The sequence below is a fragment of the Panicum hallii genome, chromosome 3, assembly GCF_002211085.1.
Source record: "Panicum hallii strain FIL2 chromosome 3, PHallii_v3.1, whole genome shotgun sequence".
Lineage (NCBI taxonomy): Eukaryota > Viridiplantae > Streptophyta > Magnoliopsida > Poales > Poaceae > Panicum > Panicum hallii.
The window spans coordinates 12,452,803-12,480,410 of record NC_038044.1 but is presented as its reverse complement, the minus strand read 5'-3'; the positions used below and the strand labels follow the sequence as shown (position 1 = coordinate 12,480,410).

Below are 27,608 nucleotides of genomic sequence, written 5' to 3'. Positions count from 1 at the left end.
CCGGCACATGTATGGTGACGGTGCATCTACCTCTGGTTGGATGTTGGGCTGCCGGCTCATGTCTACTGTCTAGCTAACCGAAGAGTGAGGTCAAAGCAAAGGGAAGGTTGTTGTTGCTGCGGTACACGGACATGTCAAATACTACTCGTAGCTGAACTTGACACACGGCCACCTGCTACCCCTTCAATTTACTGCCCGAGAGAACGTTAGCAATCCCGGAGTATGTTTGCCCCCTTTTTGTCAACTACCCTGCGCTACGCTAGGAAGTTTGAACAGGATGGCGCATATGGACAAATACGCTTGATTTGAAATTTGAAACTTTTCAAACACCTGCAGTGCCTGTTCCGCGGCGGCAGAATAAAATGATCCATCACACGACAACAATGACGAGACCGACATTTAATTTGTTTTTTGGTCCTTGAGACGGGCAGACTTGAGTGCTGAACCCACTGACGTACATATAGTAATAATATAATAGCACATCAAGTCTGCAAGCGTACAAAGATACATTCCAGGATCCGGGTCAAATGCGGCCTCATATTCTAAGCATGTTTCTAGTCGGACATCCTTGGGCACAGCGTTGACTAGCTACTAGCAGCTCAATAGCCAGGATCAGCGCATAGTAAAGTGCTACGGTGGATGTGCATGTGGTGTTTTTTTTTTTTTGATAATTCTGATCGCCTTACTGGTTCACCATTTGCGGACCGTACCTGCCGGGAGATGAGCATTCCAGCTCATTTCTAGGATCTTGTCCAAGTTGCAGCAACCTGCTCAATGGCGGGGTACGAGCACTGCGCGCACAGTCGAGTGAGCCACACCACAGCGTGGCCAGTGGCCTGGCTCAGTCGAGTACCGTACCATCTACTATCAGCCTTGTGATTGTGACCCTGACACCTCGTCCTTGCGTCGTGCATGGTCCAACCCCCTTGTCAACGGGCACCACCGGGCCCACCTGCAGAGGCACTTGTCCAGTAGTAAACTGTTGTGCATACAGGGCTGTTTGGTTTCTAGCCTACGACGCCACATCGCACTGCACATCCCGTGCCGCAGCCGAATCGGCCGCCGCACCTTAGGCACGGTGCAGCGTCCTAGACCGTAAAGCAAACAGCCCCGTAATGCATGCGTCCTCTGTGTCCTGTCGATGCTTTGGCAGTGGCGGCAAGAATAGTCGCACGCTTTGGATCGTAACTGCCGGGCGATTAGAGCAAATCGTCGTGGTCGTAGTACATGCGTCGCTCGAAATGGGAGAGACGGAGGCGTCGAGGCCAACCCAAAATTGGGCCGGGCGGGGGCCGGGCACAGAGACAGAGTGTCCTCCTCTCCCTGGATGGCGTTGAACCGACACGGCACGGCACAAGCAGTAGCAGTTCGAGACGGTGAGATGACCAGAGACCAGAGCGATCGTTCACTGCACAAGCAGTAGCAGTTCGAGCAGGCGTCCTTTTTTACCATCCCAGCTACGAGTAGATCGACTCCTGTAGCCCCCTGTACCGTACTCCTAATTGATTGTACCGACGCAGAGGCCCCCTAAAGAAGAAGAAGAACCTGTGACCTACCGTTTGAATCTTTCTTCTCTCTGCTCCTCTCTGACAGTAAGAGTGATTGGTGTGACGTTAATGGCAAGTGGTGTCATGCATTAATCCGGTCTCGGGGGGGCGGGCGTGAAAAGTACTCGACGCTCCACCAGCAGCACGCGCGCGTACAGGAGCACCACCTGGCTGAGACCGTGCACCCAAAAGGCGTGTGGCTGCAGGCTCGCCGCTGCCACCTGCCCTGCCCCCGCGCCCACCGCCACTTGCGAGTTGCGACCCGCAACCATCCAACGGTGGCGGCCGGCGCGCGCGGGGCGCGGCCCGCATGCACGGGCAGCACGGCTGACCAGCCGGTGTCGGTGCCAGTGGCGCTTTTCGCCCGCATACTGAACCGTGCCGGCGCTGTCCGCTGCCTGAGCCTGGAACGCCATGATTGGGTGCCCTGCCCTGCCTGCCGGCATGGAGGCCTAGAAGAAGAAAAAAAACTCAATGAAATATTCCGGTTACAAAATTTACACTTTGGTCTTGTTTAGATTCCAAATTTTTCTAATCCAAATTGCAAGTTCAGCTATGAGTTGGAAACTTTTAAACCCCAACTTTGCAACACAAAATTCCAACTCTTTGAATTGCTTTAAATGAGGTTGCTGAAAGACTGGAATGCCCCTCTGTGCCAAAAAAACGCCAGTTACAGCATCACACATTGCTTGCAACCAGCGAGGGGTATGGCCGTCCACCGCGCGGTGCTCCCAATTGGGCTGGGCCAAATACATTCCACCCGCAGGCTAAATTTTTTGCAACCAGCCCATTTAGATTGCAACTTTAAAATATTACACAAACTTAGAATTTGGTCTGCATCTAAACAGGGCCTTTGAGATGAACAACGGAAGGTTTGTCTTTTTTACAACTAAGAAAAAAAAGGATGTGTCTCTGCAACGATGAACGAGAGCGTGTGCGGACTATTGACTGCGATACCGCAGGTAATGTCACGTCGTTTGCGTGTCCCATCGATGCCTTCCCCGTCTCGCTTTTAAAAATCCAGAAAGAAAATGATGCGAACTCCTTTCAAGTCCTCCACCTGTATTCGGTATTCCTCTCACTGCTGAACTGAAGGAATTCAGACGAAGGATGACGTGTTCCCAAAAAAAGAGACGAAGGATGACGTGCGCCTGCAACCGATCGACGTCTCAAGATTCGAACACTCGATACCACTGCTACGATACAGTATTATGTATGGGGAGTACAAGGATACGGTGCCGCTGCTGGAGCATCTTGTCGGTTACGCTGTCGCTTTGTACAGTCCCAGCTTCCGTGTAGAACACGTGAAACTGCAATCGTTTTCTGGTCGACTGGGCATCCGAGAGCCCGAAGTTGAGCAAGATTCAATTCTCTCAACTGTCAACACGATTTACCCTCTCAGCCGAAAAACCGGATATTCAACGCATGTGTTGAATATCTGTGAGGAAGGGTTGAAAGAAATTTTTCCTTAGAAAAAACATTTTTCCCATCCCAAACCCAACACAGAACAGAGCATGAGAGTCTGTCCCGTTCACGGCCCAAGTGGCGTAGCTAAGCCCAACTGATGCTGCTCGCGTGACCCGGCCCATGTAAAAAAGGCCACAGATAACTCCCGCAAGAGTCTCCCCAGCCCATCCCGTCTTCCTTGCTTGGATGGAGGTGCTGTGGGCCGTGAACCTTTTCCCGTCCGAGGTGGCGCGGCGCGTGCAGGGCAGGTGGTCGCCCGCGGCTTTGGCGTCCGAACCCGCCGCGATTCCCAGACGAAAAAACGCCGGCAGCAGAGCAGACTCGACCAGCGTCTCGGCGCATGCCTTTTGACAATTCCCCAGGTACGGATCGTGTGGTGCGCGGGCCCACCCCGAACCGGAACCGGAGGGCGGCGCATTGCTGGCCTACCTGCTGGCCGCTGCCCGCTGCCGTAGCTTCGCACTGCTGGCGCCTGCCGCTGTACCCGGAACAGCGACGTCGCAACTCGCAACGCCACGGAGCCGAGCTGAGGCGCCGGTTTTCATGTCACGGCATGTGAAAGGCGTTGCCGATAACAGGGGAGAGAGAGAGAAACCATGGCCCAGAAGGTGATGGTAATGACAGCGGAGCTAGAGGCCGGTTTTTCACTGCCGGTTGCGACCTACTAGGGTCGACCACACAGGTTGAGATAGATCGATTCGACGCCTCAAATAAAGGGGGGCGTGGATTAGCTATGTCAGCACGCCACGCACTCTCGCGGCAACAGCGACTTCTCGTACGGCGCAGGCGTACCGCGATCCAACGCCGCAACGGCAGGATCTCGACTCGACCTGACCGTACACCTCTGCAGATCGTGGAGACGCAGGTGCATCGGGCGTCCGGCCGTTTGCCCAGCACGTGGGCGAGCGAGCCCCTTCGACGAGTACGTGCAGCCAGCCGCGGTACAAGGTAAACTATTTGATTTTTCATTCTTTTTTTTACCACAACTGGTGCTGAATCGAATTAGGTGCTGCGGATCATGATCATATACCACGTGCCTCATCTGGACCGTCGGATCAGTCCAATCACCGCATCCAGAAGACGCCGCGAGCGAGGGGGCAAAGGGCGCCCTGCCGCCGCCCTTGTATTTGAACTGCATGGGCAGTCTGATTCGATGGGCCAGACGCTTTGAAGCCTGAGGTACCCGTGGAAAGCGGGCTCGTTAGCCTTACACGCGGGGCCCTGCCCGGGCCGTTCTCCTACGCCAGGGGCGCCACGACAGGTCTCAGGTCTGCGCGTAGCAGTAGTACCAGCATCCATATCGTTTTCCCTACCTGATGATCACAAGCGTACCCGCTGAACCTGACAAGTGGGCCCGGTAACGCAGCCTGATTGCCTTCTTAAATTGGCCATGAAACGGGGAAGTATTGTATGCCTCGGCACCGTACGGCAACAGCGCGTCCCTCTCCCGTTAGCATGGCACACTTGGCACGGGCAGACGTGGCGCCTGGTGCGGCCGTGTGGCGTGTGCTGGAGTGATGGCGGCCGTCCGTGCCCGATCGCGCTTGAGCTTTCGAACATGCGCGGAGAACAAGAGGACGGCACAGCGCCTGCCTCGTGCGAGCGGTGCGAGCCCGCTGGACGTTCGTGCCCTGTTTCACCCCGGACGGACTGCCAGAAATCGTTCGTTCACACCACAAGATAGAGAGAGAAAGAGATGACCAGACAAGACCACATCCTCCGGCGGTTTCATGATTCATCGTACGCTGGGACATGACAAACCTGGACGTCAACAAGGCCGCCGCAGCACAGGGGCTGTGCACCACCATGAGGAGTCCCCGACCCTCCAGCCTCCCAGGGCCCTTTTTTCTTCCCCAATCTTCTCTGGAGCACTGCTATCGTGGTGACGATTGGGTCAGAACGAGGTCGCGGAAAGTTGCGGGCTCCCTTCGTGGCGAGCTATCCCCGCCTAAGCTCTCAGCAATGATAGACGGCGCTGCACTTGCACCGCGCGGTGGTGGTCCGTGGCGTGGCGTGTCGACCCCAGCGGCGGAAGAGGGGGTCCGGAGAATCCAAACACGCCCGGCCGCCGGGCCAAACAACCACCCAACTGGCTCTCCCCCTTCTCCGGCGTATGCTGCTGCGTCCGCTCCGCCTCGGCAGGCATTGGGTAGCCCCCGAGAAAGCACCACCACGACCGGATCAAACATCCACGGGGCCGGGGCAGCACAAAGTAAAGCGCGCAGGAGGCAGGATCCCGGCCGGCACACGGCTCGGCCCGTGCCGCTGGATGTGGCGGCAGCTACCAAGCAAGCAGCAGAGCAAATGGAACGAGCACTGAATGATAACGGTAAGAACAGGTACTGGAACTTGTTCATGAATTTAGCAGCAGCAGCAGTAACCACAAAGCACACAACTGTATGTACAGGCTGCTAGAAGCAGGCGCAGGAATGGAGCACACGTCCAACACCAGATGGCGAGGGGAGGGAGGGGAAAAAAAACAAGAAGAACGAACTTGGGAGGGCATACGACAAGCGGGGGGGGGGGGGGGGGGGGGGGGGGGGAAGGCGGACCTACCGGCTGGATGTGGGCTCGACTCGACCCGAGTTGTAAATTCGGGGCGATGAGACGACGCGACCGCGACGCGATGACGCGAGGTGGTTGGATGGCCCAGCTTCCTTCCTTGGAGCCTGGGGTCGGAGCTCGGAAACTGGCTGGCGGCGCCGGCAAGGCAAGGCGGAGGCGGCAGGAGCAGTAGCTTACTCGTCCGGCACCCGGTACGCGTCGGCGGTGATCTCGGTCAGCCACAGCCCGGGGAACAGCGACTGCACAAGCAACAGCGCGCACGCGATATTGTTAGTGGTTTGGATCGCGAGGTAGGAGGATTATTCTTGCACACAACAATTACCGTACTCCATGTCAGTGTGGGATATTAATAGCGATAAGCAAGCTTAAAGCGTATCGAGCGGGGGTGATAAAATAGCAGCGGAATTGAGCCGGGTAATTAATTAATAAAGTGGTTCGGAAGGAGGGGCAGTTCGGGGAGTTCGCCTTACATCGAGCTGCCGCTGCACGGCGCGCGGCCGCTTCCGGGGCCGCCGCCGCGGCCGGGCGCCGGTCAGCGCGTAGATGTCCTCCTCGACCTCCTCCGCCGTCAGGGAGACGGAGAACGGGGCGCGCCTGCGCCGCCTCCGCGACGACGACGAGGGCTGCGGGGACGGGGACGCGGCCCACGACCTGGCGGCCGGACGCCGCCGCGACCGCTCCCGCAGGTTCCACGGCCTCGTCGCAGCCTCCGCCTGCGGCTGCTGCTGCGGGGCCGCTGGCGGAGGAGGAGGCGGCGCACGGAGCTCGGGCTCGGGCTCCGAGCCCGTCTCGGGCGGCGGGCTCGCGGCGGTCTTCGGCGGCGGCGGCGGAGGTGGGTGAGGCAGGGAGGAACCCCGACTACTAGGCTGGGGCACGCGGAGCCGGTCGGCCGCGTCGCGCAGGTGGCCCATGAGCTTGGCCCGCAGCGCCTCGATCCCGCCGCCGCACGGCTCCTCCCCGACGGCCTGGGCGGCGCCGCCCCGCCGGTGGGACGACGACCTGCGGCGATCGCGGGCGGCCACGCACCCGCCACCCGCGGGCGAGGCTGCCGCGGGGAGGACGGGCATGCGATGCGGTGAAGGCTGATGCGCCGACCACGGCTCGAGGTGGTGCGGCGGCGGCGCCGCCAGGGGCTTCGCCCGCGGATCTGCCGTGGCCGCCATGGCCGCCCAACTCGACCCGCGGTGGCGGCGCGGAGCGGCGGAGGGAACGGCTGCGTGCGTGCGTCGCCGACGAGAGAAGGAGAAGGAGAGAGAGAGAGAGAGGGAGGTGATGGGTAGGAGGCGAGGCGAGAAGGTTTTGAGGCCACAGGGGGTGGGGTCTCTCGCGTTTTGTTACGGACGCGAGGCCGCGAGGGGGGTGGGGTGCCTCGAGGGCAGCCTGGTAATTGCCCAGCCAGGACTCGCACGTCGGAGGTTTCGGCCCTAAAGACCAACTGCCTCGGCCGTTACGTTGCTACCCTATCCACTGATCGACGGGCCCGGTTGATTTGCTAAGCCCACATGTCAGTGAGTGCAAGCGTGGAGTCCGCGGTGCGCACGTTGCCGGCGACGGAAAGGGAATTGGGCTCCGGCCAGTCTGTTGGGCGACCACCAGGCGTCGGGGGGTGAAAGCCGGTGGCGTACCGGTGTCCGTGAGGTCGGGGGCGGGCCCACCGGGCAGGGAGGCGTCCATGCACGGGTCCTCGTACGTGGTGGGTCGCCTGGGATTTTCCGGGGCGGGGCCCGGCGGCCAGGCCAGGATCCCTGCGCTCCCTGGACCTGGTCTTGCCCCCGGCGGAGCGGTGGAGGACGGCCGCGCGGTCCCCACCGCCGGCCAGCACGGCACCCAACCCTGCGCTCCCCTCACGCTGGCTGATATTCCCACGGCCACGGGGTCGAAAAGGCTGCCCGCGCCTCGCGTGCTCCGGCGGGCGATCTCGGGCTCTCGGCAGTAGGTGCTCTATGCAGCCAGTGCTCCCCAGGGACGATGAGCCAGTACGGGCGTCCTGGGCTTTACGCTATGCTTGGAGCGCAAGGATTTATTTGTCGCCAATTTTCACATAGCCCATTTGATTCTTGAGGAATAAGTAGAGACTGGTCAGGCATTCCAAACAAGATCGTACCTCGGCAATCGATCGCAAAGCACCTACGGCCCATTGCAACCGTGTTGTCCCGGAAACGAGTGCTGCCGGCTTCGATCGGGTTGACGAGCGAGAGCAGGCGACCGTTCGTTTGACCAGTAGGACACGGCTCGCTAATCTCTTGTCCACGACGGAGGATTAGTTAAATAAAACAAGAGCGGGGTGGCGCTGTCGCGTTTGAGCTCGCGGAATATTACGCCTGGCCTGGCCCCCGCGCGCGGGTGTAAAATAAGCGTCGGCGTCGGCCAATGGATACCTTCCGAAACTTCCTTTCCTTGACGACGGCTCGTCGCTTGGTTGGAGGCGACACGTGCACGAGAAGGGGGTAGATCGGGGGTGTACAAAGGTCAATGGAGATTGGAGACCAGTGCGCAAATGTTCAGTTTTCAGAGCAGTGAATTCCTGCTGGCTGGTCAACATGGAATGGTAAAAGTGAAAAAATTTCTTCGAGAGAGGCCGCAATTTGAAGTTCCACGCGTGCAAGATGTTTTACACTTTTTACTACATTGTTTGGGTTTTTTTTCAATAAACGGTTTGCTTTGCACCATACACCCATCTGTTTAGTACCCTTTAAGATTTGATGGTCTTTGAAAACTGGCGGCTAGTGGGGGGAATTTTATAGTATCAGCACGCAGCGCGGCACGAGGAGGATCGTGGCTGATCGCCAGCTAACAGCTAACCGAAAAATACTGCTGCTACAACCAATGATCTTCCGCAACCAGGATCCATTTGCATATGATGGACAGGTATGTAGGAGGATGATTCTGTTCTTCTCTCACCATGACAGGTAGGAGAGAGAGCAGGAGGCTACTACTCGTTGTCGCGTCCTGGAGAAGCAGAGGACACATCCTGCCCATAATAGCAAAAAAAAAATGATACTGAAATAAAGCCTGAAGAGTCAATTGGCGAAATTATGTCAGTGGAAATGTGGAAGCTATTCATAATCCTATCAGGTGTAGTGGGGCGAGTAAATAGGCCAAGAAGCATTGTCACAGTAAGCAGCAGCATTTAGAGAGGCCATGAGCTCGATCGCTGGGCTCATCGAGATCGGCAAATACATTTGTCAGGCGCGCCGGCAGTGTGGCGCGAAGCTGCGTGAGAAAGATATCATAAATTAGTAGTAGCCGTTGCTAGCTGATCATGGCCGTTGCTTAATAAGGCACAAATAAATGTTCTGTTACAACTTAGTACAAGGGCACATTTGACTCATGAGTCTTAGAGTGGCCGAGCCTCAAGTCTTTGGCTTTTTCACCAGTCTGGCTAAAAGCCCAACAGAGATCAGTGAGATACAGTAGCATCTTTGTGCCGTGTATTTTTTTTTAAAAAATGTAGAAAGTGGAATACTATTTCTTTAGGATGGTGAAAAGATTGTACTCCAGCAGGATCACTCTCATTCTCATTGTCTTTGTTTAAGGGGTCGCTTTCATCAGAGGCCGCTGACGGAACAAACATCCCAGTACACCGGATTAATGATTGGGAAATCATGGTGCTCCAGCGTCACACACTTCTCTCCGTCCCCTCTCCCCTTCCTTGGAAACTGCTTTTCGTTTTCCCAATCTTCGTGAGCGCCTACTGAACTCGAGTCCCAGCACGCGATTCTGATGAACCACTCGTCGAGTCAAATGCGTCTGGATGGAATTTTCTGATCATCCCGAATAACAGACAGTACTTGGTCAGCATACAGTTCCTCTTTTATCTTCAAGCATAGATGGATCAATGTCAAGCAAACCGCGTAAGTGACAGGACTCTTGCAAGAAAAGGGGAGGAGATAGGAGTATTATGTTCCTGTGCCTGTCTTTCGAGGAAAATGATTGATGAGGTTTTCTGTGTGGCAAGATCAGGCGGGGAACTGGCTTGGTGGACAGAGTAGGTGCTGCTATGAACTGAACTGCACGGTGGAAATCAAGAAGCGGCGAAGAAAGGTACTGGGCTGGAATCAATGCCCAAGATTACATGGCACCCAGGAGTGATGGCAGATGAACGAAGAATCTGCAACTGCATCTCTCGCTGACAGCAATCGGAGATTTGTGATTCTTCTCCTGCAGAATGGGCGTCCGTGCTTTGGCCAAAGAACGGGAGAATCAGGCTTGATGGATACCCATAAGTAAACCCCCCAATCAGTTTAAGAGAGAGAACCCAACCAACACACATACTGTTAGGGTTTGGCATAGTGCATGATCAATTGCATAACTACCGACAAACTGAGGCAATTAACCCTAAATAAATCTCTCTTAGCAACTCTGATGAGCCCGCCATTGCTCGATCAAGCTCCTCGGTTGGAAATCCATCTCCTCCTCCCCCCTTGCGCTTGTGCAACTCAGAACCCCCCTTTCTGCACCATTAAAGAGTCGAATCAATCGGTGTCACCTCTCGAACCTCACAAGCAGATTCCGGGGGAATCAAAGATGGAGTTTTTTAGGCATACCTCGTTCACCTTGTAGCGGTCGCGGGTCATCTCCATCAGCGAACTCCCGGGGCAAAGCGTCTGCGCCACAGGAGGAAGAGGAAGCACGAACTGGGCGGTCGGTAATCGAGGAACCAGGAGGAAAATTTGCGATCGCGGTTAAGGAATCAAGATCGGCATTGCTCTGTTTGCGTGCCAGGAGTACGCACCTCGATTTGGCGCTGGACGCTCTTGGTCCGCTTCTTCGGCCGGCGCGGCGGCTTCCGGCCGGTGATCGCGAGGAAGTCCGCCTCGATCTCCTGCCGCGTCAGGGCCACCGAGAACCCGCGGCTATTCTGGCCGCCGGCGTCCGCGCTCCCGAGCTTCTTGGGCTGCCGCGCGTCCTCCGCTCTGTAATCCCGCCAGGACGTCCGCTCCCGCAGGTTCCACTGCCTCCGGGGAGCTTCCCGGGGCTCCTCCGGCGCGGGCGCGTGCTGCGCCGCCGGGGCTCCTTTCGCCGGCGATCGGGAGCCGTTATTCTCGGCCGCGGTGGCGGTTGCGTTGGGCTCGGGCGCGGCGGGGGCGCCAATGTCCCGGCAGAAGCCCATGGGCTTGCGGCACCCCCAGCCGGCGGGGAGGTCGAAGCTGCCGAAGAGGAGGGGGTCCCTCGCCCGCGACGACGGCGCGGGCGGCGGCGGGGCCATGGCCGCAGCCGGCGAGGACTCCATTGGCGAGCGGAAGACGTGAGCGAGAGAGGGGAGGGGATTAAAGAGGCGGCAAATGCGTGTGCGCGCGCGGGGGATAGAGCCCAGCAGCAACTGGGTTCGCCGATTGCATGTGCCTGGCTATATATGGCGCGCCAGGGTCTGGGGCTCCTCTCGATTTCTCGCTAAATTTCGCTCCTCCGATCGGATTAGTAGAGAGAGAAGAGAGAGCCGCCGAGGAGGAGGAGGAGGCTTGCGGGGAGCGCAAGGCTGCGACGAGGGGGAGCAAGGGGAGGAGACGCCGCGCCGCGCGGTTTCCTCCTCCTTGTTGGGTTTCGGGGGGCCTTTGGGCTCGAGCCCGAGCCGAGTGCGGTTCGGTTGCATCTGTCCCTCTTCGCGGGCTGGGCCCCGCACAGGCTTCTGCTTTTCTGGCCTGACGCTGCGGTTATCGAGCCATGGAGGGCGTTGGATCCCGATCCGGCGGCTGCTGGTGCGGGCAACGGGGTCGAAGCGGCCTGACAGGGTTAAGTCCACGGTTTTCGTTCGCAGTGGTTTGCCTTCCTGAACGCGTCCCGCTCAAGTTCCTCTGTCTTTGAGAATGCCTCGTCTCGAAAAGGAAAGAAATGGAAAAGGATTCGCGGTAACTCGCAGGAGATGGATTGTTTTTTTATTAAATTGAGGTTTAAAGTATAATTTTTATTTGTCACTACTTCTTGGATAGCCTGATATACTCGGTGACGATTTGTCTTATCTTGATATACGTGTAAGAATGAACTGACATGGTTTGCTACGAGTCCAACAAAGATGTAAATATCGAGAAGATGGAGTGTGTGTGGGGCATAAATATTGCCACATCAATATAAAATATATGTTCGTTATTCTCAATTTGTCGTAACTTAAGCTATTTTTAACTTTTGATTTAGGGATCTAACTTGATATCTTGTTTTTCCTAGCAAGATCGTAAAAAAGCAAAATAAACTTGCTTGGGAAAAGCTTCTTAAATACTTACCATACATGACAATCGATCACGTTGCCTATCACACACAAAGTATTTCATTGGCATTTATTTCTCTTCTTTTTTTAAAAAAACATCACCCTTAAATGAACCATAGCAATTTTGATTTCTCATAGCATACATCAGATACATTGCTCTATTATATTGGGTGATGGCTTTTGTCCTGTCTATATACATGTGTCAAGTGAACTAACATGTTTGCTATAATAATATTTCACAAGACGACGCGAAGGATTAATACATAGTAAGAGTAATGCTTCCACAAAGAATACATAAAAGTCCAAAAAGACCGGTATGTATTTTTCATAGGCATTGTCACGCAAAAAAATCATGTGCTTTTAGTTCTACATTTATCATAACTTAAAATAATATTAACTTGTAATCCAAGCATTTAGCTTTCATAGCTCGTTTTTTGACGGCAAACTCCTAAAAGCAAAATAAGGATTGCTAGCGTAAGTTTCTTTATGAACACATACTATGCACGGTGGACAATCATATTGTTTAGCAACGCAAAGTATATTATTAACATTTATTATATTTTTTAGAGATATCACCTCGAAAAGGCTCGTATTTTTGCTTTCTCGCTGTATACATTAGTTATATTGTTTCTATTCTTTGTGCATCATCTATTGATAATATTATCGTAAACACTAATTCAAGTAGCAACAAAATATTAACATAATAATATAAATATATGTATTGTGGCTCGAAAAATAGGTGCTGACCTAATAATAGATACTGTCGTACCATTCAATAACTTCATATGATGATCAGTACGGCATCGTTAATACCAAATTGTATTGCCACATACTCCATCAGAGCCGACCTTTTTTTTGCGAAGAAGAGCCGACTTAATCATAGCATCAGTCCAGCCCCAGCTATGCAAAGCAAAAACAATAATCGGTCTGTGGCCCTGAAGCATGGCAAGGCCAAGGGCAAGGGCGGCCGAAACCAACCGCCCTGCGGGCGCCTGGCCTAACGCAGCGCGCGGCAACCCAGTAACCCCATCCACGGCGCGTCGTGACGCTCTGGAGCACGCACCGGCCCTGCAGAGGCTCTCGTGCCGTGCTCCCCCCGTTGCCGATTCCTGGCAGAGGCCAGAGGCGACGCAGTCACCACGCAGCCGCGCCACCAAAATCGCGGGACGGAGCACCAGAAAACCGCCCCACCGCGCCGCCGCTCAACCATCCAACCAGCCATACATCCGTCAGGGAATTCACGCGAGCCGCCGGGCCGGTGGAGCGGACGCCGTGAGCAAGGCTTGCTTCCCCTCGGCTCCTCCTCTCTCTCCTCTTGCCTTTGCCTTTTTGAAAACCTCACCCCTCACCCCCCCCCTCCCTTCCCTTGCGTCCTCCTCCTCTGTCCTCGCCTCGCCCGCCTGCACCCACCTCTTGCCTCCTCTCATGGTCCTCATGGCCGGCGCCTCCGACTCCGACCACCACGCCACTGCCAAGACCGCGCCGGCGCAGGCACCCCCGGCGCCGGCGTCCCCGTCGCCGTCGCCGGCTCCCGCCGCGCGCACCCGCCTCCACGACTTCTCCTTCCCGACGCTCAGCTGGGGCACGCACCGCCTGCTCCGCTGCTCCAAGGATGGCGCCTCCGCGTCCCCGCCGCCGCACCCGCAGACGCCATCGCCCGGGAAGGAGAAGCCCCAGGGCCAGCATGGCTCCCCCGGCGCCACGGGCGCGTCGCAGCCGCCGCGCCCATGGAACCTCCGCACCCGCCGCTCCGCCACCGTCGCGCCGCTCGCGTCGAGATCGGAGGGCACCTGGAAGGCGGCGGCGGGGCAGGCGCACCAGTCGCTCGCGTCGCCGCCGGCGGTGGCGATGAAGAGGGGCTTCTCCGCCTCGCTGACCAAGGAGGAGATCGCCGAGGACTTCGCCGCCATCCGCGGCACGCGCCCGCCGCGCCGGCCCAAGAAGCGCCCGCGCGCCGTGCAGCGCCAGCTCGACGTAAGGATTACATACAGCCTCGCCCCCCTCGAGGACGTTCCGATGCGCGATTTTGGGTCCCCGTGCTCAATTCTGCTTGGTTTTGCTTGGAATTGCAGATGCTGTACCCGGGATTATCTCTCGCCGACGTGAATCTGGACTCGTACAAGATCGAGGAGGTAAGAAATGGCTGTTTCACTGGCGTTTTTCTTACTTCTTTCCCCCAAAGTTGGTTCTTTTCTTCATGCGCCTTTTTCCTCGTGCAGAGGTGATTGGCGCCGTGGTGGAGCTGCACATAGGAGGAACTTTTCAGATGTTTCCAGCTTTCGCTTTCTTCTTGCGATGGCTAGCATCTCCATCCCATAATTATTCTAGTTCTTGCTGATTAGAAGATGGAATGTTAGATTTCCAGTGCTAATTCTGTACATGGGAGTCCTGTTTTATGATAAGTTGTGGGGCTGATGGGCGATGCTTGTGCTTCGTCGTGTGATGTTGAGTTTGGGGGGGTATGATTCTGGTAGAATTGGGTAATATCCTTAGGTGATGGGAAGCTCTCATGCTATGTACATGGTTCTAATCTATGAAATGCTTTTTTCACTCGTTCAAATTCCCCAGATAAGCTGTTGATTAAATGGCCTGCAAATTTCTGTGGAATTTTTCTGGATGATTGCTTTCTGGATTTTCTGATGAAAGACATGTCAATTAGTTGCAGGCAACAGAAGAGACAACTTCTATTCTTCTCTGGTAGAGTATGTGTATTACTATATAAAAAAATTCAGCATTGCTCCTGAAAGAGATGGTACAGCACTTGTAGTGGTACATATGGAGAATGATCTGTCAAAATTCTAAACATTGTACAAGCTACCAAAGTCCCATGATATGAATCTTATATTTGCATGTGTAATGTGCACAATTGTCTTCTTTTATCGTTGTCCACCTGTTTTATGTGTCTTATATTGCTTATGCTTCACTCTTTTTTTGCTGCAAACTTTGACAATTAATAAAGTTGGCATGTTTCATTCTTGCTCATAATGCCAATAATTTAACCATTTGCTGGCTTGGTCCGTATATCATTTTCTTTGATCTATTTTGCTTTATGGTGAAGGTACCATGTTCAGTAGCTATTTATGAAGCTGTTTTGGCTTTTACACAGATGACTGGGAAGTCCCTGCAATGCATAAGAAATCGGTCTTTATTTGTCAAATGCATTTAATTCATAATTGAACTCTTGCCCACCCTTTTACTTTAGCACATTTCAAGTACTTTTTACCAAAGACAAGAAAGGCCACTTGATTTTAGTATTATACCCTGAGCACACTATCTGGTGGTTCAGTTTTTTAATAATCGGCTGGATGGCATTGTCTTCGGTCGGGCTGTTTGTTGATCCTGAGAATATGGATAAGCCTAGCAATTCAAACTTTGATCTTCGGGTAATATCATATATGCATTTGGCTCACTGTACTGTTGTATCAGTAATTTTACTTCACATAATTGACTTATTTGACAATGCTTCATGTTCCTGAAAGTTTGGCTGTGTGGTTTACTGACTAGTGCTGGCAGGCGAAACTGCACCTGTCCTCTCCCTGGAGCAGTGCCAGTTTGCAGAATTCAGGTTCAGAACATAAAATTGCCTTTTCACTGCATCTTCTGTGCATATCCAGATCCAGAAGTTCCTGATTGTGTTTGGAACTTGTTTTCAGGTGAAAGTTATCGTATTCTTTTCATTAATATCCTTCATTGGCCCATGCATATTGACAATGCTTTGTTTAATCAGTGCGCCCCACCAGCATGACATGTCCAGATTTGTGTTCTCTGACTCACTGCGCCTGATAATATCTGCAGTTCTGCTTGTATATCTACTCGACATGTTTAAAGTATCTGTGCTCTGATTCATTCGTAGCTTCACATGCCCGGGAAAGTGACGTTGGCAAGGAGCTTTTGGTCTTCCTGCCATGCCTGCAGCAAGAACACTGCAGGGTGTCTCGATTGCACCGGAGTGGTTTGTTCAGACGTAAGCTGTGTTGATGATAGATAATAATGTAATAATACAAGGTTGCGGTCAGCCTTTGGAATTTTCAGTCGAAAGCTACAGGTCGAGCTGTCGTTGTTTAAGACTATTGTCTCCCTCAGTCTTACACGGAAGGCCATATTTGTATTCCTGCGTGTGCTTGAGACCAAGATCCCCTTATCGCTGGGTGAAGTTATCTTAGGCTGAATGTCTTCCAACTGATCGTGACATGAGGCAATGCAAGTGGCGTCTCCGTTGCCTTTCTGCCGTGGTTTCAGATGATCCAGCAGAGCTGTCATTTTGCTTTTAGCCTAGAAAACGAGTTTTGGTGGTCGTGCCATTAGGAGGAGGAGCAGCGCGGAGCTGGACAAACTGCAGCCGGTGTCTGCAAACCAGTTTCTGCACCGCGCTGCGCTGGTTGATCGGACCTTAACCCTTTTCCTGGACGAGTGTGGTACTGTGGTATCCCCTCCCGTCCCCGTTTTTCTGCATAGGCACAAGGTGTTCACGTCCAGGTGTTGCCAATGCAGGGGATGCTGGAAGATTTGGGAGCTCAAGGACAGGAGTTCCATCCAGATCCAGTGATCTTGCTACGATCTCACCCCAGTGCGGCCACACCTAGCAAATTTCAAATCCTGAGTATTGGGGTTTCCAGCTCGGTCCTGTATCGGCATTCGAACAGTACAAATGCTCCTTACAGGGAAAAAAAAAGATACAGAGTTGTAGTTGTGGATAACATTATACGCCAGGGTGGATTAGCCCATGTAGCCTGAAGGACTAGACCAGCACAGGCCTCTAGAACGATAGATAGGAGTAGAGATATACCCCTTCATTCTATTTTTCGCAAAATTTTGGAAGGAAGCATTTGGATTTTTCTTTTAAAAAGTAAGTGCACTTTTCAAGCATTCTATTTTTCACTCAAACGTATTCTCTGTAAACTGGGTCCTTTCCTTTTAAATGCCTTGGTGTTCCTTTGCATTAGTTATAGTTTGAGGAGAGTATTTGCAACTTAGGCGGATAAGATTACCAAAACAGTTATTTGCAGAGGTAGGCTCCTCTAATATGGGAGAGGCTTTACTGGGCTTGGCTAGTTTTCCCTTATATCTCCTTTTGGTTATTAAATTTTCCTAGACGAATATTTGAGGCCCTTAAATATCTAATGGCCTAACCATGATGATATGCATAAGCACCATTATGCAAATTGGCTCTAGCTTCTAAATAATGGCGATGGTTTGCTATATGTCAGTATCCAGGATTAAAACATATAAAAAGGTTTTTTCTTTGAGATTTTATTGTTGCTCCTAATATCTCTTCTTGTGATCCAAAAGCTGCTTCCCCTTTTCTTGCACACCGGTTATGTGATACCCAGCAAGCATGCTGCCTTGTACATTTGTAGGCTTCAGTTATGTGACAAAATGATAGATCGAAGCGAAGTTTCAGTCAAGATTCACGTCCAGCATGGTTAGAGGCATTAATATGCAGGTATGAAAATCTTCAGCGACAACAATAACATCACAATTCACAAGAGAGTGCCGTCTTGTTCACGAAGTAAAATGACTTCGTTGCTTAACAAGGATCAAAACCAAAGTTCATTGCCAACTCTCAACTAAGATCTCATATTATACCATGGTTGGGAATTGGACAGTTCTTTATCAGGCTATCAGCATTGAACAGATAAAAAAAGTTGCAGAGTTGTGTATGTCTGAACTCACTGAGTGAGTAACTGATCAGGTCATACAGAAACCAGGCTGGATAGCCTAACAACTCAGCAGAGACAATACATGTCCGTATAATGCATCAACTAGACCAACCCCAACACCACGAAGCTTACAAAAGCCTTCCAGATCACCTTCAATACTTCGACTTATTTGTACTCAACATTGCCTCCAGTTCAAAGAGAGCTACACCCGGCGTTGTTTGGGGAGTCGGCATCCATTATGTGGGAGTTGGGTCACATCGTGGATGTACGTGATAGGAGATTGATCTCTTACTCTTTCCCAACGGAAACCTTCTCTCCAGCTCAAGATCACTTTCTTCTTCTTCTTGAAAAAGGAAGTCCCTTTCACTTTCATGACAACAGACCTTAAACCCATCTTCCTGACAGATCGCCCGACACATTCTGCAGTTGCCTCAGCAGCATATCGAGAGGGACGAGACCACCCTTTCTTGTCCTCCAAACAACCAGAGGAGGCCCCGGTCTTTTTATTCCCACTAGCTTCCGTTACAGTCACAAATGTCTTTTTCCTCTGTGAATATTGTTCATGTTCCTTAATGACACGCGAAGCGGAGAAAGGAAGCAGCTCCCCAAGGTTGAAAGGTCTCTCTCCACCAGCTGTCCTGAAGTTTCATATCAAATCAGAATGAGCAAACAGCAGAACATGGAATAGACAAATATTTGTGTTCACTGAAATATCATTTGCCAACTTACATTGTCGCACCATTATCTGTATTGTTGAAGTTGACCTGTGTCTTAGCACGGAAATCATGACGCACAAAATTGGTTCTGTTAAAATTCTGATGTGACTTCAGATCTGTGGCAACAGATCCAGAAGGTGGGAAAGGCTGTACAGACAAAATTGATTCTGTTAAAATTCAGATAAGCGGTGATTGATGCAATGTGATATCAGTATTATATGAATTGCAAGGCACAACATCAATTATTCCACATGGAGAGTGAAAAATGAAGTAAAAGCATCTGAGTTAAACAAAGTCTCTGACAACACTTCTCATATGGTTAAAACTAGCTACACAGATACAGTGTTTATACAGAGAAATGTACAAAAATAGGAAACTTTTTTCATTCTTTACATGATGTAAAGAAAAGAAAGTTTAATTTTAAATTACAAACTCATGTGAGAATATGTACTGTGATTGCTTATATTATCATCTAAATTTCGGTCCAATCTAAAAGTTTATAGTTCGTTGGTAGAGAAATTTGCTATTTCGCCATCGTCAAAAGTGGGTTTCGCTAGAATAGCATCCAGCAAACGGGTTTCGTCAGAATGTCATTATGAAACTGGTGCAACACGCTACAATGCCTTTTCAGTCTTTTCTAATTCATGTTATAATTTCTCAGTTCTTTAGTCATATGAACTGACTATTATACCCCTGCCTCCTCAAGTTAAATCGGCCGTACGTCACTCTCCTCCATCTCGATCTGTTCTCTCCTCCGTCTCTTCTTGCCGCCGCACTCCATGTGCATCACGGCATTACTGCCGCCAGTGTTAGCGCTGCTTTGGTTGTCTGCTCTTCTCGACGTGCGATGATTAGCTTGTCTTGCTTCTTGGACCGAACAATCCGTGCAAAATATATTGACTAATATTGCTTGCACTTAGCCATCATCATATCTGACGCGCTAGCAAGGAAGAAAAATCGCGCGTCTCCAGCAATCAGCAGCCACTGGTAACAGCATCACATCTCAATTGATTTGATGCCACCCCTCTTAAAAAAAAACAAACAGCAAGCATCGTCGAATCCAGTGACAAAAGCATCCGTGCACACCAGCTCTAGAAACAAATCCAGTGACTAGCTAGCAAGATGAGCAAGAGGCGGCCGGGAGCCAGGAGCGAGGCGGATGGGAGAAACAACATGGAATTAGGCATGGAGGACAACGCGGAGAGGGTCGCTCGACCTCGCGGTGTCGGCTTCGTGGCTGCAGACGGCGTCATGGGGCCAGCGACCTGGGAGCTTGCGGCTGGCGAAGTTGAGGACTTCCGGCTTGGTGCATCGACGGGAGGGATTTCCGGTGCTAGGTGCTGCCGCCGTCGTCGGCTTGCGCGGCGGGGCAGCGAGGGAGTCGCCGTGTTGGCGGAGGGGGGCAGCGGCGCTCCCACCAAGAACCAAGAGGAGGGGGGTGACGAGGAAACGAACTATGCTGGGTGTGGTCGGCCTGGTTCAATCGATGGCCCGGGGGTAACTTGGGAACTTACACTGGAAAGATAAAATGAAAAATGATTAAACGAATTGAAAAGAAGAGAAAAGGCATTGTAGCAGGAGACCACAGTTTTATAATGGCATTCCGGCGAAATCCATTTGCGAGATGACATTCCAGTAAAACCCACTTTTGACGATGATAAAATAGTAAATTTCTACCGACGCGTCGGTAGGTTTGGAGATGAGAATCCTACACCAATATACAATACTCCCTGCGTTTCAAATTATAGGTCGTTTTGATATTTCTAGGTGCATAATTTTTGCTATATACCTAAATATACACTATATCTAGATACATAGCAAATATTGTGCACCTAGAAATACCAAAACGACTTTAATTTAGAACGGAGGGAGTATTATGCAAGGGATTGAAAGCTGTAGCATTAGGGAAATTGGCTACATTGGCAGCAAATTTACATGTCCTAGTGAATAGACTAGAATCAAATTGCCTTTTATAAAAAAAGACTCCAAAGAAAAAAATACAAACCCATAAAAAGGTCTAAGATTCACAAACTTTACGCTGAAAATGTGGAATTACAAGAGTAAAGTGGTGTACTCCATCCAGTAGGATATTCTTAATACTTTAGACATACTCCAAAAATTCACCTACCATTCCAGCCTTGCTCGACCGCAATAAACTATTACAAGTTATGACACGATGGGGGCATTCTTTTTTTATTTAGCTGTATCAATTTCATGAGGGATCAGACAGAGCAGCAGAATAGCTATACATAAAAAAGATACCATTCATATTCATACCAAAAAGGAGAGAGTTGTTTGGGAGGAGAAGGACGGATTGATTTCTGCAAGCAAGATTGGCACTACAGGAACTATGGTGACTCAGAAGGTGAACCGCGCTACTGCACCCCCATTCCCGAGTGAAAGAAAAAGGGGCACCCAGTGGAGATCTTTTATCGCAAAAGCGGAAATATGAACCGTGCCTGGGGCTCGATTCGTGGTCTGATCTCTCGATTAACCTAAAAAGGTCGAGGATGAAACGGATCAAGAGAATGGTATGAGACAGAGATACCATGTTGGATCCGAATCCATTGGAGGTGAAGAAGCGCGGGAGGAGCTGGCAGTGGAGAACACTTGGCGACGGAGATTCATCCGAGGCTTGCCGAAGGCCCGCTCCAAGAGATGCAGCTCCGGCGGCGCCGCAAGAGAACGGCGGAGGAAGCCGAGGCGGGCGGATAGGAACATCGACATCGTCGTCCTCGATCCCTCGAGCCTCCTTTCCTTCCTCTCCTAACAACCCTCCTGACCGTTATGGCTTCTCTGCAAGGTTTAGTTCATGGGCTTCTCTTTCGGATTTATGGGCCTGGAGGAGCCATTGACAGCCCAATAGACCTATCTATTCTATTTTTTATCAGGAGAAATTTCATTGATTTTTACTTGGAAAAGGAATTTATTTGGTGTAATTAAGTGTCCGATGGCTGAAGTTTCGGAATCTCTATCCATCAATCGGATGGTTGGTTTTCACTCGTTTTTGTACGGATGGGATTCATTGGAGATTTGTGCAGCACACGGTGGAAATCGGCAAGCTTTGTTGAATTGTTGCTTGGTGGGCCGGTTTGTGTGTCATTGTAGGACGTCGCGCTCCCATGGCTGGCTATTCAGAGGGTCTTGGACCTATGTCTGCGCACGCCCTGCGCGCCGCCCGAGTGCGTGATGGCGGCGCGGAAGCTCCAGGGGCCCGTCACGCTCGGAGGCACGTTAGAGAATATCCGGTCATAGTCTTCAAATCAAACTCTCGAGTAAAAGCTCCCTCTATTTTTCTAAGAGCTATCAGCAGTGTTCTCTAAATTTTACCATATCTAAAGAATGGAACCCATTTATCAATGTATAGGGAGCTTCCTAAAGACCCTTAGAAATAGAGGGTGGAGGAATAGAGGGTGGAGGAAGATATTCGAAGACCTCCTCGAAACGGGAATTTTAGTAGAAGATCTGCTAGAGTGTGATTTTTTATTCCACCCTCCAAATTTAATATAGGAGCTTTAAAGAATATGCTAGAGTTTCTCTTACGAGCAATGCATGCACTTGGTTGAGCCTGTGTATGATCCGGGACCTCCCATAGAGACCGGACCAACCGCAGCAGGCAGGCTTACAGATCCGGAGAAAATGCCGAAGGTGAAGAACAGCCCGTCGAGTCTTCATCGGACTAGCATGCAGGTATTCTAATCTCGTTTGGTTTCTATGGGCTAAACTTTAATCCCATCATATAAAATAGAATTTTATCATTTGGAAATATTAAAGAAAATCTGTTTACAAAATTTTCTTACTTCGCGAGACGAATCTAATAAGATATATTAATTCATGATTAACGACTGGCATCACTGTTGCAAATTATAGAATTATGGATTAATTATGCTAATTAGACTCGTTTCACGCATTAGTCCAGGGTTCTATAATTAAAATTTACTTAATATTTTAAATTAATAAAAAATTTTAATGTGATTGGGCTAAAGTGTAGTCTCCGGAACCGCACATTCTCTCTCGAAACGGAAGATTCAGCCGAAAAGAAAAACCACTCACGTTTGTGGGCAAAGTCCGGCACTCGACGAACGCCGACCGCCGCTTGTGTTCAGTTTTGCAGCACCCAAGCGTTACACTGTGTTGCTTGGTCATGGTCCGAGTACATTGCATTGCATGCACTCCACAACCCAAACCGTACCCATGCATGCAAAGGTTTCAGGGTCTCAGCAAGCTTGACTGCATAACGCCTGGCCCACTGCATCGTAGGACTAGTTGGTCCCGTCGTGGCTCTTGCGTCGCGGTGCACCGTCCCTCGAGCTCTGAAGCTGCCACAGCGCGTGGGAGGGGGCTCCTGCGTCTGCTGGACACGCGTGCCAGGCGTGCGTCCTTGCTCAACAGCTTCTCTGCTCCGGTCAAGCCTGCGCGCGCCGTCCTTGGGCCGGGCGGGCGGGCCTGGGTCCGACCTGCAGGCTGGTCCAACTGACCCCCTGCTAGTCATCTGCTAATCCCACGAGCATCTGGTCCTCCGACCCGTTAAAAAAAAACATCACAGAATTGTACTAGCCGTGTAGGGACTTGGAACCAGCTCCTTTCGGTGGACACGCCGCCGGCCTGCAGCTGTAGGTGTACCATGCACTCCAGCCTCCAGGTTACTTTTGATTATTCCGTAACTGAAAGAGAGGCCGGGAGGGAGCTGCCTGCCGTTGCTGTTCACTGCGGTCGAAAGGACCAACAGACACGCGGCGAATAGCATACTCCCTTCCGATTTATTACCTATATTGGTTTATCCTAAATCAAACATGGTTAATTTTGACCGAATCTACAGTAAAATAGGGCAGCAACAATACTAACCAACCTGTGCGCTATCAATATATATTTTATGATGAATTTAATAAAATAAAATTAATTTTGTAAATATATTTTTTCTATAAATTTAGTCAAAGTTGACAAATTTGATTTAAAATAAATCTAATACCATATGTAAATAAAAATAAATAAAATTAGAGGGAGTATACGCCGTGCCGGGGTACGAGTACGGTTCGGTACCGTGCACCTGCACCAAACCACCAGTACTGTACTGGACTAGTAGGCCGTAGCGCCGCGCTGGATGGCTGGAGCACCGTCGTGTTTGAGGGTACAATCATCACGGCAGGCCGGGAGTTGCGATCGAGGTCGAGCAGACGAGCACGAAGCCACCGTACGCAGAGCAGAGGGCCCTTGACACTTCGACAGTGTCGTATTGAAACCTGGGCTGTGTCTCCATGTCGGACGTGCGGTCATCAGTCAGCCATCCCTTCTGTGTGCCGAGCAGAGCCGAATCTTTAAGTGTGTGTTCGTTTTCTGAGATCAAAGTTTAGAGAGGTCACATCAAAGAGAATCTTGTCATTTAGAATTATTAAATAAGGTCTAATTATAAAACTAATTACAGAACCCCAGTGCTAATTCGCGAGACGAATCTAATGAGGTATATTAGTCCATGATTAGCGGATGATTACTGTAGCATCACTGTGGCAAATTATGGATTAATTAGGCTCATTAAATTTGTCTCGCGAATTAGCACCCAGCTGTGCAAAAAGTTTTATAAACAGATTTTATTTAATACTTCTAAATAACAAGATTCTCTTTGATGTGATGGGTCTAAAGTTTAGAGGGTAGGAAACGAACGTACCCTAAAACGGAGAACTGGAGAAGTGATTTTTTTGTTTTGTTTTCAAGTCATGAGCCTGAAGAAAACAATGGAGATTCTGCGCTAGCATCCAATCAAAAGCAAGGGAAAAACTAAAAACCTTGGAATCCAAACAAGCGATCCGATCGCAATCCAAAAGGCATGCAAGCAGCATACTCGAACACGACTGTAAAACCCCAGCATTCCTGTAAATTCATTTCGAACTGAGCTCCGCTTTTCGCCGCCGCTGAGAGCCAAGACTGCAAGAGACGTCACGGCGTACTGGTTTCCGAACGAATCCCAGGTCCCGGCCAGCCATGCCACGCGTGGAAGCGCCGAGAAAACTGGGAGGAGTCAAAGAAGCGGCTCCTCTGTTTTCCTAGCTGGCAACAGCAAGAACACCAGGCACCAACTCACACGCCCAACCCCCCCTGATCAGCAGCAATCACACACTAAGCATGCGTGGAGGGGATTACCGCCCCAATCATCCCTCCGCGATTAGTTGAGCCCGCGCCGAGGCATCATCGTCCACCATGGCAGTGGCATCTCCTCTCCATTTCAAACTGCCAGCCCAGCAGATCGCCATGCTACTAGAAAGTTCAGAGAGATGGAGCAGGTGGGGTGCAGAGCTCTGTCCGTGTAAACGGAAATGCAGAATGCAGTTTGGGAAGAGGACAAACAAACACCGGGAGGGGGAGAAGGATCAATTAAGGAGGAGCCTCAGCTGTACTGCATATATTTCAAAATTTGAACTGTCTAGTGGATTAGTAGTACATACAGTGGTGCAGTTAGGAAACGGACGAACAAAAGAAAGAAAGAAAAAGAAATAACAAAGAATTCGCCTCTCTCTCTCTCTCTCTCTCTCTCTCTCTACTAGTAGAAGCCTTTCTCTCTCTCTCCCATCTCTGTGTCACTGTGCCTTGTCGGACCCCACCGGCCAGCGGCAGAGGGCGCCGCCGGGAACCTGCAAAATCGGCGGCCTAAACCCTCGAACCCCAAAAGCCCCCCCACCCTTTGCGCCCGAATAACTCCGCCCGGAAAGTAACAGCAAGCGGCTGCGGGCTCACCCCACCACGTCGCAGCATGGCGCCATCCGCTCCTCCGCCTCGCCGTCGCAATTGGCGGCGCTGCCGCCGTCTCGCAGGAAGCTCCGGATGGCCGCAAGCCCCGGCCCGCGCACGTCGCGCTCCCAGGAGGCCGACTCCGCGTCGGGGCCCGCGCCGCCGAGGCGGGCGCGGACGGTGGCGGACGCGTCCAGGCGGCGGACGGGCCAGCCCCAGTCGTCGGCCATGCGGCGGATCTTCGACACCTGCGCGGCCGCCAGGTCCCGCGTGTTGGCCTTGATGTCGTCGATCGCGGCGCGGAAGCTCCTGCGCCCCGCGAAGTGGCCGCCCAGCTCGGGGACGCCGATGGCCTTGCCCAGCCCCGCGTGCGCGGCGCGCTCGGCGGGGGTGGTCGCGGCGAAGTACTCCCGGAGCTCCTCCACCATGCCGGCGCCCAACATGTCGTCCACGCGGCGGTCGAGGTACTCCGCCAGCAGCGCCTCCTCGACGTCGACCCAGAGAAGGCAGCACGGGAAGCGGAGCGCGGGGCGATCCCCCCGCCCCCGCGCGAAGGGGTCCCCCGCGGAGGCGTCGAAGCGGTCGGCGAGGAGGGCGTGGATGAGGGAGTTGGAGCCGCCGGCCACGACGGGGACGCGGCGCCTCGCCACGATCGAGGAGGCGGTGGTGGCGGCGATGGAGCGGAAGGCCGAGGGCGGGAGCTCGCCGGCCTCGGGGCGGACGGCGCCGAGGAGGTGGTGCGGGACGCCGCGGCGGTCCTCGAGGGGCACCTTGTTGGTGGTGACGTCGAGGCCGGCGTAGAGCTGGATCTTATCCGCGTTCACGACCTCCCCGCCGAGCGCCCGCGCCGCGTCGATGGACAGCTTCGTCTTGCCGGTGCCCGTGGCGCCGACGATCACCACCACGCCCGCGGCCGCCCGCTCCGAGGACGAGGACGCCGAACAGGACAGCGAGCCCCTGCTGCTGCGGCGGCGCTGCTGCCGCTGGTCCTCCTCCTCCGCTGCCGCCTCCTTCTCCTCCTCCTCCTGCCCCCGCGGCGGGATCCGGTGCAGGTGCAATGGCCTCGCCCCCGCGGCGGCCATGGGAGCGCGCACGAGCGTAGTGATCCTATTGGCGAGGAGGCTGGTCATGTAGCTAGCGCCCGATCCGAATCAGCCGCCTATGACCGCCGTGTTGTTTTTGTCTCTTGCGAACACGCCCGTTTGGGGGTTTATACGGGGAGCAGGGGGCACCACCGCGGCACGGGCACAGCTGGGCGACGACGCCAGACCGCGCCGCGCTCATGCGCTTCCTGCTGTTTGATTTCTTTTCGCGAGATTTCCCCCTCTCCCCCGGTATTTCTGTCTTGGCCTCGCCTGCAACTATGGATTGTGGTGGTGCTGGCCGCGCTGTGAATTGTGACGCTGTCTCGCGGTCGCCGAGCCGGTGCTGGGTATATATACCGAGGAGAGGGACGGGCTTGGTAACAGCAATGGACATGACACGGTGGGGAGGGGGGACCTTTTCAGAACAAAAACTGTTAGGTCATGATGCCGTGCCCGTGCCGCGCGCAGGGGAGGGCCGGGGAGCGCACGCGACCAAAACGAGGACGAGGCCGCGGGCGTTGCGACCGCCGGACAGGCGCCGGCAGGGGCGTGGTTTAAAATAAGCGGCGCATGTCCCGCGGATGGCGAGAACATTCCGAGGCGTCCGGTGCGGCGGTCGCCAGGCCTGCTCCCGGCGGGGGCCGAGCCTGGGGGCAGGGCAGGCAGCGTGGGTGGTGGCTGTCCCGGCGGTCCCCCGTGCGCGTTGGATTCGGCAAACCGGCGCTGCCTCCGCCCGCCACCACTTGGGCTTTGGCCAGCGAGTTGGTGGCGCGCGCCCGTCCGTGTCGTGTCGGGGTCCCCGGCGAGCTCGGCTTTCGTCCGGACGGGGTCGGAGAGGCTCAGCAGGTAAGGCTGCGGGCGGCGTTGAATGGAAAATTGAAGAGAGAAAAAGGTTCACGGAATGGAGGCTGCGGCGTGGGCCCCACCTTCTGACGCCCGGCGGCACACGATGGGCAGGGAACGGAGAAGCCGAAGAAAGCACGGAGACTGCGCATGGGGGAATGTGGCTTCCCCGATGAGCCCCCGAACTGATGCTTCGCCTGGAGCCCCGGGCCCCCACGGCGCAGGCCACTCACATGCCCACATGGCTACTACACGCTGCACAGCCATGAGCCCATCCATGCGCACAGCGACGGGAGCCAATGCATCGCAGCCGGCGAGGCGGCGAGAGCTGCTCCTTCTCAGCTTCTCTTACGCCTAGTGATCCTAGACCACCACCACTAGCCTACTACTCCCCCCGCCCCGTGGTTCTTGTGCCGCGTTCAATTGGACCGGCGATACCAATTCTACCAGAGCCATGGCCGTAGATGCTGCTGGACTGTGGACTGTGGAGTGAGTGGCCGCCTCCTGATCTGGGCGCTGGCAAGCCCGCCAGAATCGGGTCAGCCTTTGCATGCACTTCCATGGCTACGGTTTGAAAGGAAATGGGTCTTGCAGGTTGCAGCCTTCTTGCTCGTCCTTGGATGGTTCGCCCGACGGCATGCAGGTTCTTGATGCGGGCTAGCTTCTGTGGCTCGGCTCCATGTGTCCTACGCTGTCTGCGGCAGGCCACGAGCTGGCCACTGGTACAACTGCCAGGATTTAGCTGGTCCTCGTGTACGTCTTCCCCAGTGGGCAGCCTCAGCCCAGACCCTCTCTCTTGTCCT

The 27,608-nt window shown here is 53.0% G+C and overlaps 5 protein-coding genes across 5 annotated transcripts; 1 reads left to right on the top strand and 4 right to left on the bottom strand.

Annotated features, from left to right (window-relative positions):
- Positions 1–5,338: 5,338 nt before the first annotated feature.
- On the bottom strand, positions 5,339–6,859 carry LOC112883884 (serine/arginine repetitive matrix protein 1-like). The gene is made up of 2 exons (XM_025949141.1): positions 6,050–6,859; positions 5,339–5,818 (listed from the first exon to the last, which is right to left on the bottom strand). The coding sequence occupies exons 1-2, from the start codon at positions 6,740–6,742 to the stop codon at positions 5,753–5,755; spliced, it is 759 nt and encodes a 252-aa protein (XP_025804926.1). The 5' UTR covers positions 6,743–6,859; the 3' UTR covers positions 5,339–5,752.
- Positions 6,860–9,020: 2,161 nt separating this feature from the next.
- LOC112883885 lies at positions 9,021–11,085 on the bottom strand. Its single transcript, XM_025949143.1, has 3 exons — positions 10,315–11,085; positions 10,127–10,186; positions 9,021–10,033 (listed from the first exon to the last, which is right to left on the bottom strand). Exons 1-3 carry the CDS (start codon positions 10,810–10,812, stop codon positions 10,019–10,021), a joined length of 573 nt encoding a protein of 190 aa, XP_025804928.1. The 5' UTR covers positions 10,813–11,085; the 3' UTR covers positions 9,021–10,018.
- A 2,130-nt stretch (positions 11,086–13,215) lies between these two features.
- LOC112885219 (translation initiation factor IF-2-like) lies at positions 13,216–14,006 on the top strand. Its single transcript, XM_025950871.1, has 3 exons — positions 13,216–13,755; positions 13,854–13,913; positions 14,001–14,006. The coding sequence occupies exons 1-3, from the start codon at positions 13,216–13,218 to the stop codon at positions 14,004–14,006; spliced, it is 606 nt and encodes a 201-aa protein (XP_025806656.1).
- Positions 14,007–17,605: 3,599 nt separating this feature from the next.
- On the bottom strand, positions 17,606–20,792 carry LOC112884125 (probable ribosomal protein S11, mitochondrial). Its single transcript, XM_025949465.1, has 3 exons — positions 20,706–20,792; positions 18,171–18,304; positions 17,606–18,079 (listed from the first exon to the last, which is right to left on the bottom strand). The coding sequence occupies exons 1-3, from the start codon at positions 20,706–20,708 to the stop codon at positions 17,644–17,646; spliced, it is 573 nt and encodes a 190-aa protein (XP_025805250.1). The 5' UTR covers positions 20,709–20,792; the 3' UTR covers positions 17,606–17,643.
- Positions 20,793–23,397: 2,605 nt separating this feature from the next.
- On the bottom strand, positions 23,398–26,268 carry LOC112887399 (adenylate isopentenyltransferase-like). The gene is made up of 2 exons (XM_025953559.1): positions 24,884–26,268; positions 23,398–23,491 (listed from the first exon to the last, which is right to left on the bottom strand). The coding sequence occupies exons 1-2, from the start codon at positions 26,005–26,007 to the stop codon at positions 23,473–23,475; spliced, it is 1,143 nt and encodes a 380-aa protein (XP_025809344.1). The 5' UTR covers positions 26,008–26,268; the 3' UTR covers positions 23,398–23,472.
- Between the last annotated feature and the right edge of the window lie 1,340 nt (positions 26,269–27,608).